The sequence below is a fragment of the Taudactylus pleione genome, unplaced genomic scaffold, assembly GCF_031769625.1.
Source record: "Taudactylus pleione unplaced genomic scaffold, aTauple2 ptg001203l, whole genome shotgun sequence".
Lineage (NCBI taxonomy): Eukaryota > Metazoa > Chordata > Amphibia > Anura > Myobatrachidae > Taudactylus > Taudactylus pleione.
Window position 1 is genome coordinate 186,800 of NW_028285604.1, and position 16,926 is coordinate 203,725.

General features: G+C 45.1%; 1 protein-coding gene across 1 annotated transcript in view; it reads right to left on the bottom strand.

The window, feature by feature from the left end:
* Nucleotides 1–16,926, bottom strand: part of TMEM208 (transmembrane protein 208) — a 71,630-nt gene that overhangs the window by 18,789 nt on the left and 35,915 nt on the right. The window contains exons 4-5 of the mRNA XM_088462352.1: nt 11,866–12,002; nt 3,053–3,137 (exon numbers count right to left, since the gene is read on the bottom strand). Coding sequence (XP_088318478.1) covers nt 3,053–3,137; nt 11,866–12,002 — 222 coding nt within the window. The remainder of the gene's footprint in view (nt 1–3,052; nt 3,138–11,865; nt 12,003–16,926) is intronic.

Sequence of the window (16,926 nt, forward strand, 5' to 3'; positions counted from 1 at the left end):
TGGGCTACTTGTATGGGGCCCAGCGATACCTTACCCTGGCCAAGTTACATACCATATGCCCTGCTCAATCACAATCCTGCTGGGCTACTTGTATGGGGCTCAGCGATACCTTACCCTGGCCAAGTTACATACCATATGCCCTGCTCAATCACAATCCTGCTGGGCTACTTGTATGGGGCTCAGCGATACCTTACCCTGGCCAAGTTACATACCATATGCCCTGCTCAATCACAATCCTGCTGGGCTACTTGTATGGGGCTGGGCGATACCTTACCCTGGCCAAGTTACATAACATATGCCCTGCTCAATCACAATCCTGCTGGGCTACTTGTATGGGGCTCAGCGATACCTTACCCTGGCCAAGTTACATACCATATGCCCTGCTCAATCACAATCCTGCTGGGCTACTTGTATGGGGCTGGGCGATACCTTACCCTGGCCAAGTTACATACCATATGCCCTGCTCAATCACAATCCTGCTGGGCTACTTATATGGGGCTCAGCGATACCTTACCCTGGCCAAGTTACATACCATATGCCCTGCTCAATCACAATCCTGCTGGGCTACTTGTATGGGGCTGGGCGATACCTTACCCTGGCCAAGTTACATACCATATGCCCTGCTCAATCACAATCCTGCTGGGCTACTTGTATGGGGCTCAGCGATACCTTACCCTGGCCAAGTTACATACCATATGCCCTGCTCAATCACAATCCTGCTGGGCTACTTGTATGGGGCTGGGCGATACCGTACCCTGGCCAAGTTACATACCATATGCCCTGCTCAATCACAATCCTGCTGGGCTACTTGTATGGGGCTCAGCGATACCTTACCCTGGCCAAGTTACATACCATATGCCCTGCTCAATCACAATCCTGCTGGGCTACTTGTATGGGGCTCAGCGATACCTTACCCTGGCCAAGTTACATACCATATGCCCTGCTCAATCACAATCCTGCTGGGCTACTTGTATGGGGCTGGGCGATACCTTACCCTGGCCAAGTTACATACCATATGCCCTGCTCAATCACAATCCTGCTGGGCTACTTGTATGGGGCTGGGCGATACCTTACCCTGGCCAAGTTACATACCATATGCCCTGCTCAATCACAATCCTGCTGGGCTACTTGTATGGGGCTCAGCGATACCTTACCCTGGCCAAGTTACATACCATATGCCCTGCTCAATCACAATCCTGCTGGGCTACTTGTATGGGGCTGGGCGATACCGTACCCTGGCCAAGTTACATACCATATGCCCTGCTCAATCACAATCCTGCTGGGCTACTTGTATGGGGCTCAGCGATACCTTACCCTGGCCAAGTTACATACCATATGCCCTGCTCAATCACAATCCTGCTGGGCTACTTGTATGGGGCTCAGCGATACCTTACCCTGGCCAAGTTACATACCATATGCCCTGCTCAATCACAATCCTGCTGGGCTACTTGTATGGGGCTGGGCGATACCTTACCCTGGCCAAGTTACATACCATATGCCCTGCTCAATCACAATCCTGCTGGGCTACTTGTATGGGGCTCAGCGATACCTTACCCTGGCCAAGTTACATACCATATGCCCTGCTCAATCACAATCCTGCTGGGCTACTTGTATGGGGCTGGGCGATACCTTACCCTGGCCAAGTTACATACCATATGCCCTGCTCAATCACAATCCTGCTGGGCTACTTGTATGGGGCTCAGCGATACCTTACCCTGGCCAAGTTACATACCATATGCCCTGCTCAATCACAATCCTGCTGGGCTACTTGTATGGGGCTGGGCGATACCTTACCCTGGCCAAGTTACATACCATATGCCCTGCTCAATCACAATCCTGCTGGGCTACTTGTATGGGGCTGGGCGATACCTTACCCTGGCCAAGTTACATACCATATGCCCTGCTCAATCACAATCCTGCTGGGCTACTTGTATGGGGCTGGGCGATACCTTACCCTGGCCAAGTTACATACCATATGCCCTGCTCAATCACAATCCTGCTGGGCTACTTGTATGGGGCTCAGCGATACCTTACCCTGGCCAAGTTACATACCATATGCCCTGCTCAATCACAATCCTGCTGGGCTACTTGTATGGGGCTCAGCAATACCTTACCCTGGCCAAGTTACATACCATATGCCCTGCTCAATCACAATCCTGCTGGGCTACTTGTATGGGGCTGGGCGATACCTTACCCTGGCCAAGTTACATACCATATGCCCTGCTCAATCACAATCCTGCTGGGCTACTTGTATGGGGCTGGGCGATACCTTACCCTGGCCAAGTTACATACCATATGCCCTGCTCAATCACAATCCTGCTGGGCTACTTGTATGGGGCTCAGCGATACCTTACCCTGGCCAAGTTACATACCATATGCCCTGCTCAATCACAATCCTGCTGGGCTACTTGTATGGGGCTCAGCGATACCTTACCCTGGCCAAGTTACATACCATATGCCCTGCTCAATCACAATCCTGCTGGGCTACTTGTATGGGGCTGGGCGATACCTTACCCTGGCCAAGTTACATACCATATGCCCTGCTCAATCACAATCCTGCTGGGCTACTTGTATGGGGCTGGGTAATACTTTCCATATCTTCTGGGGGTGTCCCTCCATTCCACACTTATGGGATGAAATTCCAAGTAATCTATAAAGTTCTAAATATTAGATTGCACCCCTCTCCTTCACTTGCTCTCACCATGTCTATCCCCCTGATCTGCCCGAACCTGGCTGTTATGTACTGGGGTATATTTTGCAATAGCGCAGTTTTGGAAGAGCCCTCTTCCTCCTTCCATATATAAGATTGTCCATAAAGTTCAGCTGTCATTTGATGGGGACAATAAGAGTGACAGATAGATGCAGTCTGATGAAAATGGCCGTTGTACATGCCTCCTGATGGTTACCGCTCCCAGGCGCAGAACGTATTTGAAAGCAAGACCTGGAGATTTCAGTGGGCATACCTGGTGGGTAACTTTGTAATATCACTAGATGAGTAAGAGATGAGTAAGGTACAGAGGGGAATATGTAACACACAAAGCACACAACTCACCAGCAGCCAGAAATACCACACGTACAGGGAGAAGCTGCTCAGAACCTGGACTATAGCCGTCAGCAGCACCACGTCCTTCAGATGTCTAAGCAACAGAATAATTAAGATTATCAGTGTTTATACTAAAACTTACTGACTTTGTTCAAACTACATGAAGACAGACAAGACAGAGAATTGGAACAGTACAAATGTTTAATTCAAGAGGTAATTAAATTATGTAAATTTTGCTACAAGAACAATTGAGAAGGAGAAGGGACACTTTCTAAGTGTTGACAGGACAGATGGATGGTGTTTTCCTGAATGGATTTAAAGCTCATTTTACTAAGATTTTCCACTACTAATCCAATGTGGTTATGGGCTGGGGCCAACAGAGAGCCCATATTACTTCCCGGATAAGGAAAATACAGGGGGTGATGGAGATCATTTAACCTGAGCACATACAGTACAGTACAAAGTGGCAGAACAGGAAACACAGAAGAGCAGCAGGAGTTTGGATTACATTGTAACCAGAAGGGATATAATCCAATATCTTGTATTATTATTGGAACCAGGACGGAAGGTTATAAACAATGAAAACCTTTAGAACAAATCCATCTATCCATCTAATAGATCTCGGGCTGTAGACATGTGGAGCCCATCGGATTGAGCACTGGAGTGTTGGGTCTCCAAAATATATGTCAGGAATATATATGGAATGACAGCACCTTCCCATGAAACCCTCATATCTTCTACAGCCAGCTTTAGTCCCAAATTCCAAAATCTCAGTTTCATCTCCCAGGAATAATGATGAGCTGGTAAAAGCCCACTGCACCACCCTACTATGTAACCGCTGGGGAAGACGACTACTAAATTATTACCAGATTATATAAATGGTTTGCACAGTGGTAACTGCGTTCAGTAGCCTGGTAATATTTGTGATGCTTTCATAAGTTCTCTCTGCAGAATGTATTTAATAAATTATCCAATCACATTTTGTGATAGTGTTTAAGACATTTTCTCCACCCTCTGCTCCCCCGGCACAGCTTCCCCCTTTCCCCCGGCACAGTTTCCCCAATCCTCCACTATCCCTACATAGCTCCCCCCATCCTCCACTCGCCACAGCTCTCCTCCCATCCTTCCCCAATCCTCCATTAGCCCTACACAGCTCCCCTCCCATCCTCCGCTCGCCACAGCTCTCCTCCCATCCTTCCCCAATCCTCCACTAACCCTACACAGCTCCCCCCATCCTCCGCTCACCTCCCATCCTTTCCCAATCCTCCACTAGCCCTACACAGCTCCCCCTCCCATCCTCCGCTTGCCACAGCTCTCCTCCCATCCTTCCCCAATCCTCCTCTAGCTCTACACAGCTCCCTCTATCCTCCGCTCGCCACAGCTCTCCTCCCATCCTTCCCCAATCCTCCACTAGCCCTACACAGCTCACCCCCATCCTCCGCTCGCCACAGCTCTCCTCCCATCCTTCCCCAATCCTCCACTAGCCCTACATAGCTCCCCCCCCATCCTCCGCTCGCCACAGCTCTCCTCCCATCCTTCCCCAATCTTCCACTAGCCCTACACAGCTCCCCCCATCCTCCGCTCGCCACATCTCTCCTCCCATCCTTCCCCAATCCTCCACTAGCCCTACACAGCCCCCCCATCCTCTGCTTGCCACAGCTCTCCTCCCATCCTTCCCCAATCCTCCACAGCTCCCCTCCCATCCTCCGCTCGCCACAGCTCTCCTCCCATCCTTCCCCAATCCTCCACTAGCCCTACACAGCTCCCCTCCCATCCTCCGCTCGCCACAGCTCTCCGCCCATCCTTCCCCAATCCTCCACTAGCCCTACACAGCTCCCCCCTCCCATTCTCCACTCGCCACAGTTCTCCTCCCATCCTTCCCCAATCCTCCACTAGCCCTACACAGCTCCCCCCCATCCTCTGCTTGCCACAGCTCTCCTCCCATCCTTCCCCAATCCTCCACAGCTCCCCTCCCATCCTCCGCTCGCCACAGCTCTTCTCCCATCCTTCCCCAATCCTCCACTAGCCCTACACAGCTCCCCTCCCATCCTCCGCTCGCCACAGCTCTCCGCCCATCCTTCCCCAATCCTCCACTAGCCCTACACAGCTCCCCCCTCCCATTCTCCGCTCGCCACAGCTCTCCTCCCATCCTTTACCAATCCTCCACTAGCCCTACACAGCTACCATCCTTCCCCAATCCTCCGCTAGCCCTACAGAGCTCCCCCCCATCCTTCGCTCGTTTGTTACATCTCTCCTCCCATCCTTCCCCAATCCTCCGCTAGCCCTACACAGCTCCCCCCCCATTCTTCGCTCGCTTGGCACAGCTATCCACCGCTCACACACCACAGCTCCCCCATCTATCCTCTGCACAGCTTCCTTCCAATCCTACACTTGCCCAGCTATCTAAACACTTGCCCTGTTCCGGCACAACTTTCTCCAGTATACTCTGCTTGCCCCACAGAGCCTTCCCGGCATTGTAACCCCACAAATCCACCGCTGACCCGGCACCGCTTCCCCCCCTATACTCCGCTCGCCCTGCACAGCTATCCTTCTGCTCGCCTAGCACAGCGCCTGACCCACTATCCTCTGCTCACCTGGCCCAGCTTCCACCCCACCCCTATCGTCCACCCGCCCACCACAGCTATCCACCGCTCACCTGGGACAGCTATCCTCCACTCGCCCACCACAGGTACCCCCATCTTCCGCTTGCCCAGCATACCTATCCTTCACTCACTCACCTGGCACAGCTTCCCCCAATCTAGCCTCCACTCACCCGGCACAGCTCCCCCCCCATCCTTCGCTCACCCGGCACAGCTTCTCCCCCACCTATACACTCATCTGTCACAGCTCCCCCCCTCATCCTCTGCTTGCCCGACACAGCTATTCTCCACTCACCCTGCACCCCCCCCACCCCCAAACCCATCCCGTCCTCCGCTCTCTTGGCACAGCTATCCTCCACTCGCGCGGCACAGATTCTTCCCCCTCCTATTCTCTGGTTGCCTGGCACAGCTATCCACCACTTGCCCGCCACAATTCCTCCACTTGTCCGGCCCAGCTTCAAACCCCCTACCCCTATCCTCCGCTTGCCCAGTACAGCTATCCAACGCTTACCTAGCACTGTTATCCTCCACTCACTGGGCACAGCTTTCCCTCCTCCATCTTCAGCTCGCCCAGCACAGCTATCCTCCACTTGTCCGACACAACCTCTGCTTGCCCAGCACACCTATCCTCCACTTGCCCGGCACAACCCCCCTCCATCCTCCACTTGCTCAGCACACCTATCATCCGCTTGCCTAGCACAGCTTTCCCCCACCGATTCTCTGCTCTTCCGCCACAGTTCCCCTCCACCTATCCTCTGCTCGCCACAGCTTTGTTTTCCCCAACATTCTCCGCTCGCCCTGCAGAGCTCCCCCCCAAATCCTCGGCTTGTTCAGCACAGCTATCCTCCCCTATACTCTACTCCAGAGGTTCTCAAACTTGGTCCTCAGGACCCCCACACTGTTCATGTTTTCCAGGTCACCCAGCAGTCGCACAAGTGCATTCATTACTCACTGACACATTTGAAAAGTTCCTTTGGTGGAGATAATTATTTCACTTGTGATTCTGTGAGGAGACCTGGAAAACATGCACTGTTTGGGGTCCCAAGGACCGAATTTGAGAACCTGTGCTTTATTCGGACAGCAAGCCTTGCACTTTAATTCACATGGGGCCCAGACCTCACAGCGTTAGCACAGACACGGCACACCACTATTATTGCTCCATTCCCGTGGTACTCCCGGTCATTCTCCACTGCCTGCCAGCAGCTGTGCAGTTGAACCGCTGTGAGCACACAGCTTTACTAGCTGCTGGCGTGTGCTTGACCGATAGCCGCCTCTGACTCAGGATATTTTGGACAAGCAACTGTACATGTGCCCAGCTAATGTCTACACCACCGGTGTTTTGTTCTATTATGTACCATTTAAGTGTGTTTGTACCATTTAAGTTTTTATTAAATATTTTTAATATATATTATTATTTGTTCTTTTTATGAACTGCACATATATCTAAATTGAATATAAAACTGCCCAGTGGAGCGCAATTCCCCTTTAATTTTCGCTTTCTTATTATATACAGAAGTTTTATAGGAACAGCTGCTAAACTGGTCAGAATCTGTTTCAAATGTGACTTGATTATCCGTTGTGATTACAATAGCAATTGTTAAGGTGCGTATCCACTTGCAGATAGTGGACTGACAGTATGATTACAGCATTGTAAATCGTACAGTCGTTCCTCATCCCCTGTAGTGCTGACAGTGAACGATATGTCTCTCAGTGTAGGCACCCTCCCTCATCCCCTGTAGTGCTGACAGTGAATGATATGTCTCTCAGTGTAGACACCCTACCTCATCCCCTGTAGTGCTGACAGTGAACGATATATCTCTCAGTGTAGGCACCCTCCCTCATCCCCTGTAGTGCTGACAGTGAACGATATATCTCTCAGTGTAGACACCCTCCCTCATCCCCTGTAGTGCTGACAGTGAATGATATATCTCTCAGTGTAGTCACCCTCCCTCATCCCCTGTAGTGCTGACAGTGAACAATATATCTCTCAGTGTAGGCACCCTCCCTCATCCCCTGTAGTGCTGACAGTGAATGATATATCTCTCAGTGTAGGCACCCTCCCTCATCCTCTGTAATGCTGACAGTGAACGATATGTCTCTCAGTGTAGGCACCCTCCCTCATCCCCTGTAGTGCTGACAGTGAATGATATATCTCTCAGTGTAGTCACCCTCCCTCATCCCCTGTAGTGCTGACAGTGAATGATATGTCTCTCAGTGTAGGCACCCTCCCTCATCCCCTGTAGTGCTGACAGTGAACGATATGTCTCTCAGTGTAGACACCCTCCCTCATCCCCTGTAGTGCTGACAGTGAACGATATATCTCTCAGTGTAGTAACCCTCCCTCATCCCCTGTAGTGCTGACAGTGAACGATATGTCTCTCAGTGTAGACACCCTCCCTCATGCCCTGTAGTGCTGACAGTGAACGATATATCTCTCAGTGTAGACACCCTCCCTCATCCCCTGTAGTGCTGACAGTGAACGATATATCTCTCAGTGTAGGCACCCTCCCTCATCCCCTGTAGTGCTGACAGTGAACGATATATCTCAGTATAGGCACCCTCCCTCATCCCCTGTAGTGCTGACAGTGAACGATATATCTCTCAGTGTAGTCACCCTCCCTCATCACCTGCAGTGCTGACAGTGAATGATATATCTCTGTGTAGGCACCCTCCCTCATCCCCTGTAGTGCTGAGAGTGAACGATATGTCTCTCAGTGTAGGCACCCTCCCTCATCCCCTGTAGTGCTGACAGTGAATGATATGTCTCTCAGTGTAGGCACCCTCCCTCATCCCTGAACATGGGCAATCTGTCGTTATCAGCAGATTGGCCGTCATGTTCAGGCGATGATGTCGGAAAGGACCAACGGGAGTGCACATCACTGGTTGCTTCCGACGTTAAACTGCTCAATTAATGAGCGATTGAACGATAACGATGTAGTTATCGTTCAATCGCTCATTTATATCTGCAAGTGGATACGTGGCTTTAGTGCCTTAGTGGTCTATATCTGTATATCTCTTTGTATAATCAGTATCACCCAAGTTTGCTTTATACTCTGTTTTCTTAATAATCGGTTATATGTACACACTTACATTCTGTTTGATGATTTAATTATTACGACTATTATATCTTGTTTATCTATTTTTCTCATTCAGTGTTCTTCAATTGTCTACAGCATAGATTCCAAACCTCAGTCCTCAAGGCACACTAACAGTCCTGGTTTTAGTTATATCCATGATTGTGCACAGACGGTTAAAGCAAAATAACTGAGGTACTAATTAAGGCACTTGTGCTCAAGTATGGCTATCCCTAAAACCTGGATTGTTAGTGTGCCTTGAGGACTGTGGTTGGGAACCCCTGATCTACAGTGTCTGATCCATCACAGTATACTCTGTTTTTTGTCTAATTTCTCTAGTTGGTTAGAAGGATCTATTATTTCTGGGAGTCTCCTCCATTGATCCTGGGCTGGGAGTATTATTGCCTTAGGTTAACAGGTACAGTTGCCCTCACTTCTGTGCTGGGGGGTTAGGTAGTGTAGTTGGGGGCTTTTGTTTTGTTAGGGGACTCAGGTATGCTGTAACTTGGGGGTCATACAGGGTGGGGTGAACTGGGGGGTGGTTGTTCATTATTAGATCTGTTTTTATCCATGTCTTGGAGAGGATTAGGGCATATATTGTTAGTTTATCGCTATTATTCTGATATTCGTTTGAAACGCGCTCGCCTTATGTAGGCAGGGTGACCTCAGAACGGCTCTGTCTATTGCCAAGTGCTGGGGTATGGGTACGTTGCCCTGTTCCTTTTCCTAGAGAAGAGATATTTGTCACAATGCTCCTCACTGTTCTCCTGGTATTGTGCTGCATGAGCATGAATGGCGCCTTTGGGTACCCGCTTTACTAGTACTATATTGTAAGGGGGTTTATGTATTATGTGTGATATTATTCTCCTGCTTTTATTTCTTTATAGTGAATTTATCCCAATTGTGCTACCTAATGGAAATGCTCTGTTTGGAGTCACAGTGCCGCACATTTTGTATTATATTTTATATGTTCTGTGTTTGCTCGTTCTGCCACTTTTCTTATCCTTTTAATTTGCTTATTAAGCATGCTTTGTGTTAATACTTCTGTCCTCCTGTACACTGGTCATGTCTCCCAATTATATTGATTATTGTATTCTTGTGGGTGTAAACTTTAAAATGTTTTGTGACAGATCTTGGACTACTACCACCACCAATAACCACCTATTACTAAGCACATGGCGCAGTGGGTATGTAGTTTGCTGCCACTACCAAGCTCCTCCTACCAGCCTTTGGAGCTGCTTACTTCCAACCCAGGCTCCTATGTCAGGACCAGGAACCGCTTACTACTGGGTATGTGTGGGACTGCTGCTGCAGCACTTCCTGGATAGTGTCGGGTAACTTCCACTGGTCCCTCACAATGGACCCATCCCTGCAGGCTAGCTGGCAGAGGGCTTCAGCTTGGAAAAACTGGACTCAATCCAGAACAGCCGAAGGACGGAACAGCGGTGTAGGTCACATTATACAAGTAGATGCGTCGTCTCAGATGCAAGAAGTGTATTGCTCAAAAGTCTTTAAAAAGACTTCTAAAGAGGTGCTAGGGACCATTTCACAGCAAACAGGTGTTACAGAAATATTCTACTATCCAGAGAGGATATCTACCCTTTGGGGCTTGCGGGCCCCTTTTTAACCCATTCTTACACAGTACCACAGGGGGTAAACTCACTGTGTCCCTTAACCATAAATACATCTTACATTTCAGAGGCGCTAACCAAATTACCTCCTTCCTTTCATACATATACCACTCGAAACAGTTTGTCTTTACTAAAATACAAACTGATATAGGTTATATTTCACAGGAACTGGTAAATTGCATTCAGCTTTTTATTATTTATATATCATCTATCAAAACAGTTTGGCTTAATCATAATTTCAACACCTTCTTCGGAAGTTCCACAATGAGGATTTCTTAAAAACCAAACTTTTACCGGAACCTACTGGACATTTTACATAGAGACACTCAGGAGACTCCCTAGTGTGCATTTAAAAGAAAAGACTTGTTCACTTCCTATGGCAATTCCGAAACACATTCCTATAACTGCATAGGCTATACATTAAAAAATGCATTTCCACTATAGCACACATCGCATTCAATATAACATGGCAAAACACATAACATATACATTTACAGTCCATGGTGCCTAGCACTGGTAAAACATTTGAAATTGGTGCTTTTAACCTATAGATAGACATAAATATGGCAACGCTGCACGAGGATTAAGCGCTATTTTGTCCACGTAGGGAAGCTGGCTTGGGACTGGAACCAGGTCACATGTATAAACATGAAGCTGTGACTGGACAGTACATTGGTGCAGTGTATAGAGGAAGCAGACAGTTCCAAACAGATTTTAGAATGCAGAAGTGCCTACTCCAAGCTGCACCACCCCGAGACAAGCACGGTCTTCCAGAAAGGAGGACAGAGAAATTGGAATATAAGCGAATCAATGCTTTTCATTAATAAGATGTCAACTTCTAGACTAGGCTATGATAAATCTGTTATTAAGCTATCCACACAGACTCCATTTTGTAACAAGATGGATGGTCTGTGCCTGTAAAATTAATCATAAGCTTTGAATTACAGAATATTATAGAGAGAGATTTTTGCTACCCTTCAAGATTCTGAAGCTTTGGAATGTGCAGATGTTTGTCAGACAAGATAGTAGCATGTATAGATTGTGTGCTCACCTCCCTTACAGTTCACTCCCTCGTGTATAGATAATAGTATTCATTACATTAACAATGACCGCTGTATTAAGATGTAGTGTGAAAATACTCAGATGTTGCAAATGTGAGAACACTATGCTTTATATTATTGTATGACACGTAATTATAGTCAGAAGATTCTTCAACACAAAGCTGGTGGCGTGTTGATTCTATCTCCAGAGTACTCTGTATTACAAGGGTCTGACACACAATAAAGGAGCGTTGGCTGGTGATTAACTACAGAAGAATTGTTTACGATCCATCAGCTATCATACTCACTTTGCAGCTGAGGTTTCACTACAATGGCAACACACACCACTTGGATGAGAGGATCTAGAAAACCAACTTTGCCCAAACCTTAAGCTGGACAGCCACCACAGTTCCAAGATGGTGCTATGCAGAGTGGGAGGAAGGCCTATATGTAAGTGCATACCGGTCACACACTCACTCAGCCATTCCTTGCTCCATGTTCAGATCTATTCCTCCATCTAGCAGGTTTCCATCTTCAGAGAAGGATGCTTGGGCCATGCCGCGCATCGAGCGATATGCAACTGCATAAACGACACCACTGAAAGCCAATGCAGCCTGTGAAATACAACAAAACATGCTGTAAAACTAATAAATAAATGAGACATGTATAAAGCCCATGAAGCAGTGAGTAGTGTGTAGAACATGCCATGTAGTAATGTATAAAGCAGTGAGTAGTGTGTAGAACATGCTATGTAGTAATGTATAAAGCCCACGAAGCAGAGAGTAATGTATAAAGCAGTGATTAGTGTGTAGAACATGCTATGTAGTAATGTATAAAGCCCATGAAGCAGTGAGTAGTGTGTAGAACATGCTATGTAGTAATGTATAAAGCAGTGATTAGTGTGTAGAACATGCTATGTAGTAATGTATAAAGCCCATGAAGCAGTGAGTAGTGTGTAGAACATGCTATGTAGTAATGTATAAAGCAGTGAGTAGTGTGTAGAACATGCTATGTAGTAATGTATAAAGCCCATGAAGCAGTGAGTAGTGTGTAGAACATGCTATGTAGTAATGTATAAAGCCCACGAAGCAGAGAGTAATGTATAAAGCAGTGATTAGTGTGTAGAACATGCTATGTAGTAATGTATAAAGCCCATGAAGCAGTGAGTAGTGTGTAGAACATGCTATGTAGTAATGTATAAAGCCCACGAAGCAGTGAGTAGTGTGTAGAACATGCTATGTAGTAATGTATAAAGCAGTGATTAGTGTGTAGAACATGCTATGTAGTAATGTATAAAGCCCATGAAGCAGTGAGTAGTGTGTAGAACATGCTATGTAGTAATGTATAAAGCAGTGAGTAGTGTGTAGAACATGCTATGTAGTAATGTATAAAGCCCATGAAGCAGTGAGTAGTGTGTAGAACATGCTATGTAGTAATGTATAAAGCAGTGAGTAGTGTGTAGAACATGCTATGTAGTAATGTATAAAGCCCATGAAGCAGTGAGTAGTGTGTAGAACATGCTATGTAGTAATGTATAAAGCCCATGAAGCAGTGAGTAGTGTGTAGAACATGCTATGTAGTAATGTATAAAGCACATGAAGCAGTGAGTAGTGTGTAGAACATGCTATGTAGTAATGTATAAAGCAGTGAGTAGTGTGTAGAACATGCTATGTAGTAATGTATAAAGCCCATGAAGCAGTGAGTAGTGTGTAGAACATGCTATGTAGTAATGTATAAAGCCCATGAAGCAGTGAGTAGTGTGTAGAACATGCTATGTAGTAATGTATAAAGCAGTGAGTAGTGTGTAGAACATGCTATGTAGCAATGTATAAAGCCCATGAAGCAGTGAGTAGTGTCTAGAACATGCTATGTAGTAATGTATAAAGCAGTGAGTAGTGTGTAGAACATGATATGTAGTAATGTATAAAGCAGTGAGTAGTGTGTAGAACATGCTATGTAGTAAAGTATAAAGCGGTGAGTAGTGTGTAGAACATGCTATGTAGTAATGTATAAAGCTCATGAAGCAGTGAGTAGTTTAGAACATGCTATGTAGTAATGTATAAAGCAGTGAGTAGTGTGTAGAACATGCTATGTAGTAATGTATAAAGCAGTGAGTAGTGTGTAGAACATGCTATGTAGTAATGTATAAACCACATGAAGCAGTGAGTAGTGTGTAGAACATGCTATGTAGTAATGTATGAAGCAGTGAGTAGTGTGTAGAACATTCTATGTAGTAATGTATGAAGCAGTGAGTAGTGTGTAGAACATGCTATGTAGTAATGTATAAAGCAGTGAGTAGTGTGTAGAACATGCTATGTAGTAATGTATAAAGCAGTGATTAGTGTGTAGAACATGCTATGTAGTAATGTATAAAGCCCATGAAGCAGTGAGTAGTGTGTAGAACATGCTATGTAGTAATGTATAAAGCCCATGAAGCAGTGAGTAGTGTGTAGAACATGCTATGTAGTAATGTATAAAGCCCATGAAACAGTGAGTAGTGTGTAGAACATGCTATGTAGTAATGTATAAAGCCCATGAAGCAGTGAGTAGTGTGTAGAACATGCTATGTAGCAATGTATAAAGCCCATGAAGCAGTGAGTAGTGTGTAGAACATGCTATGTAGTAATGTATAAAGCAGTGAGTAGTGTGTAGAACATGCTATGTAGTAATGTACAAAGCAGTGAGTAGTGTGTAGAACATGCTATGTAGTAATGTATAAAGCAGTGAGTAGTGTGTAGAACATGCTATGTAGTAATGTATAAAGCCCATGAAGCAGTGAGTAGTGTGTAGAACATGCTATGTAGTAATGTATAAAGCCAATGAAGCAGTGAGTAGTGTGTAGAACATGCTATGTAGTAATGTATAAAGCCCATGAAGCAGTGAGTAGTGTCTAGAACATGCTATGTAGTAATGTATAAAGCAGTGAGTAGTGTGTAGAACATGCTATGTAGTAATGTATAAAGCCCATGAAGCAGTGAGTAGTGTGTAGAACATGCTATGTAGTAATGTATAAAGCCCATGAAGCAGTGAGTAGTGTGTAGAACATGCTATGTAGTAATGTATAAAGCCCATGAAGCAGTGAGGAGTGTGTAGAACATGCTATGTAGTAATGTATAAAGCAGTGAGTAGTGTGTAGAACATGCTATGTAGTAATGTATAAAGCAGTGAGTAGTGTGTAGAACATGCTATGTAGTAATGTATAAAGCCCATGAAGCAGTGAGTAGTGTGTAGAACATGCTATGTAGTAATGTATAAAGCAGTGAGTAGTGTGTAGAACATGCTATGTAGTAATGTATAAAGCCCATGAAGCAGTGAGTAGTGTGTAGAACATGCTATGTAGTAATGTATAAAGCCCATGAAGCAGTGAGTAGTGTGTAGAACATGCTATGTAGTAATGTATAAAGCAGTGAGTAGTGCGTAGAACATGCTAGGTAGCAATGTATAAAGCCCATGAAGCAGTGGGTACTGTGTAGAACATGCTATGTAGTAATGTATAAAGCCCATGAAGCAGTGAGTAGTGTGTAGAACATGCTATATAGTAATGTATAAAGCAGTTAGTGTGTAGAACATGCTATGTAGTAATGTATAAAGCAGTGAGTAGTGTGTAGAACATGCTATGTAGTAATGTATAAAGCAGTGAGTAGTGTGTAGAACATGCTATGTAGTAATGTATAAAGCAGTGAGTAGTGTGTAGAACATGCTATGTAGTAATGTATGAAGCAGTGAGTAGTGTGTAGAACATGCTATGTAGTAATGTATAAAGCCCATGAAGCAGTGAGTAGTGTGTAGAACATGCTATGTAGTAATGTATAAAGCCCATGAAGCAGTGAGTAGTGTGTAGAACATGCTATGTAGTAATGTATAAAGCAGTGAGTAGTGTGTAGAACATGCTATGTAGCAATGTATAAAGCCCATGAAGCAGTGAGTAGTGTGTAGAACATGCTATGTAGCAATGTACAAAGCCCATGAAGCAGTGAGTAGTGTGTAGAACATGCTATGTAGCAATGTACAAAGCAGTGAGTAGTGTGTAGAACATGCTATGTAGTAATGTATAAAGCCCATGAAGCAGTGAGTAGTGTGTAGAACATGCTATGTAGTAATGTATAAAGCCCATGAAGCAGTGAGTAGTGTGTAGAACATGCTATGTAGTAATGTATAAAGCCCATGAAGCAGTGAGTAGTGTGTAGAACATGCTATGTAGTAATGTATAAAGCAGTGAGTAGTGTGTAGAACATGCTATGTAGTAATGTATAAAGCAGTGAGTAGTGTGCAGAACATGCTATGTAGTAATGTATAAAGCCCATGAAGCAGTGAGTAGTGTGTAGAACATGCTATGTAGTAATGTATAAAGCAGTGAGTTGTGTGTAGAACATGCTATGTAGTAATGTATAAAGCCCATGAAGCAGTGAGTAGTGTGTAGAACATGCTATGTAGTAATGTATAAAGCCCATGAAGCAGTGAGTAGTGTGTAGAACATGCTATATAGTAATGTATAAAGCAGTTAGTGTGTAGAACATGCGATGTAGTAATGTATAAAGCAGTGAGTAGTGTGTAGAACATGCTATGTAGTAATGTATAAAGCAGTGAGTAGTGTGTAGAACATGCTATGTAGTAATGTATAAAGCCCATGACGCAGTGAGTAGTGTGTAGAACATGCTATGTAGTAATGTATAAAGCAGTGAGTAGTGTGTAGAACATGCTATGTAGTAATGTATAAAGCCCATGAAGCAGTGAGTAGTGTGTAGAACATGCTATGTAGTAATGTATAAAGCAGTGAGTAGTGTGTAAAACATGCTATGTAGTAATGTATAAAGCAGTGAGTAGTGTGTAGAACATGCTATGTAGTAATGTATAAAGCCCATGAAGCAGTGAGTAGTGTGTAGAACATGATATGTAGTAATGTATAAAGCAGTGAGTAGTGTGTAAAACATGCTATGTAGTAATGTATAAAGCAGTGAGTAGTGTGTAGAACATGCTATGTAGTAATGTATAAAGCCCATGAAGCAGTGAGTAGTGTGTAGAACATGCTATGTAGTAATGTATAAAGCAGTGAGTAGTGTGTAGAACATGCTATGTAGTAATGTATAAAGCCCATGAAGCAGTGAGTAGTGTGTAGAACATGCTATGTAGTAATGTATAAAGCCCATGAAGCAGTGAGTAGTGTGTAGAACATGCTATGTAGTAATGTATAAAGCAGTGAGTAGTGTGTAGAACATGCTATGTAGCAATGTATAAAGCCCATGAAGCAGTGAGTAGTGTCTAGAACATGCTATGTAGTAATGTATAAAGCAGTGAGTAGTGTGTAGAACATGATATGTAGTAATGTATAAAGCAGTGAGTAATGTGTAGAACATGCTATGTAGTAATGTATAAAGCCCACGAAGCAGTGAGTAGTGTGTAGAACATGCTATGTAGTAATGTATAAAGCCCATGAAGCAGTGAGTAGTGTGTAGAACATGCTATGTAGTAATGTATAAAGCAGTGAGTAGTGTGTAGAACATGCTAGGTAGCAATGTATAAAGCCCATGAAGCAGTGAG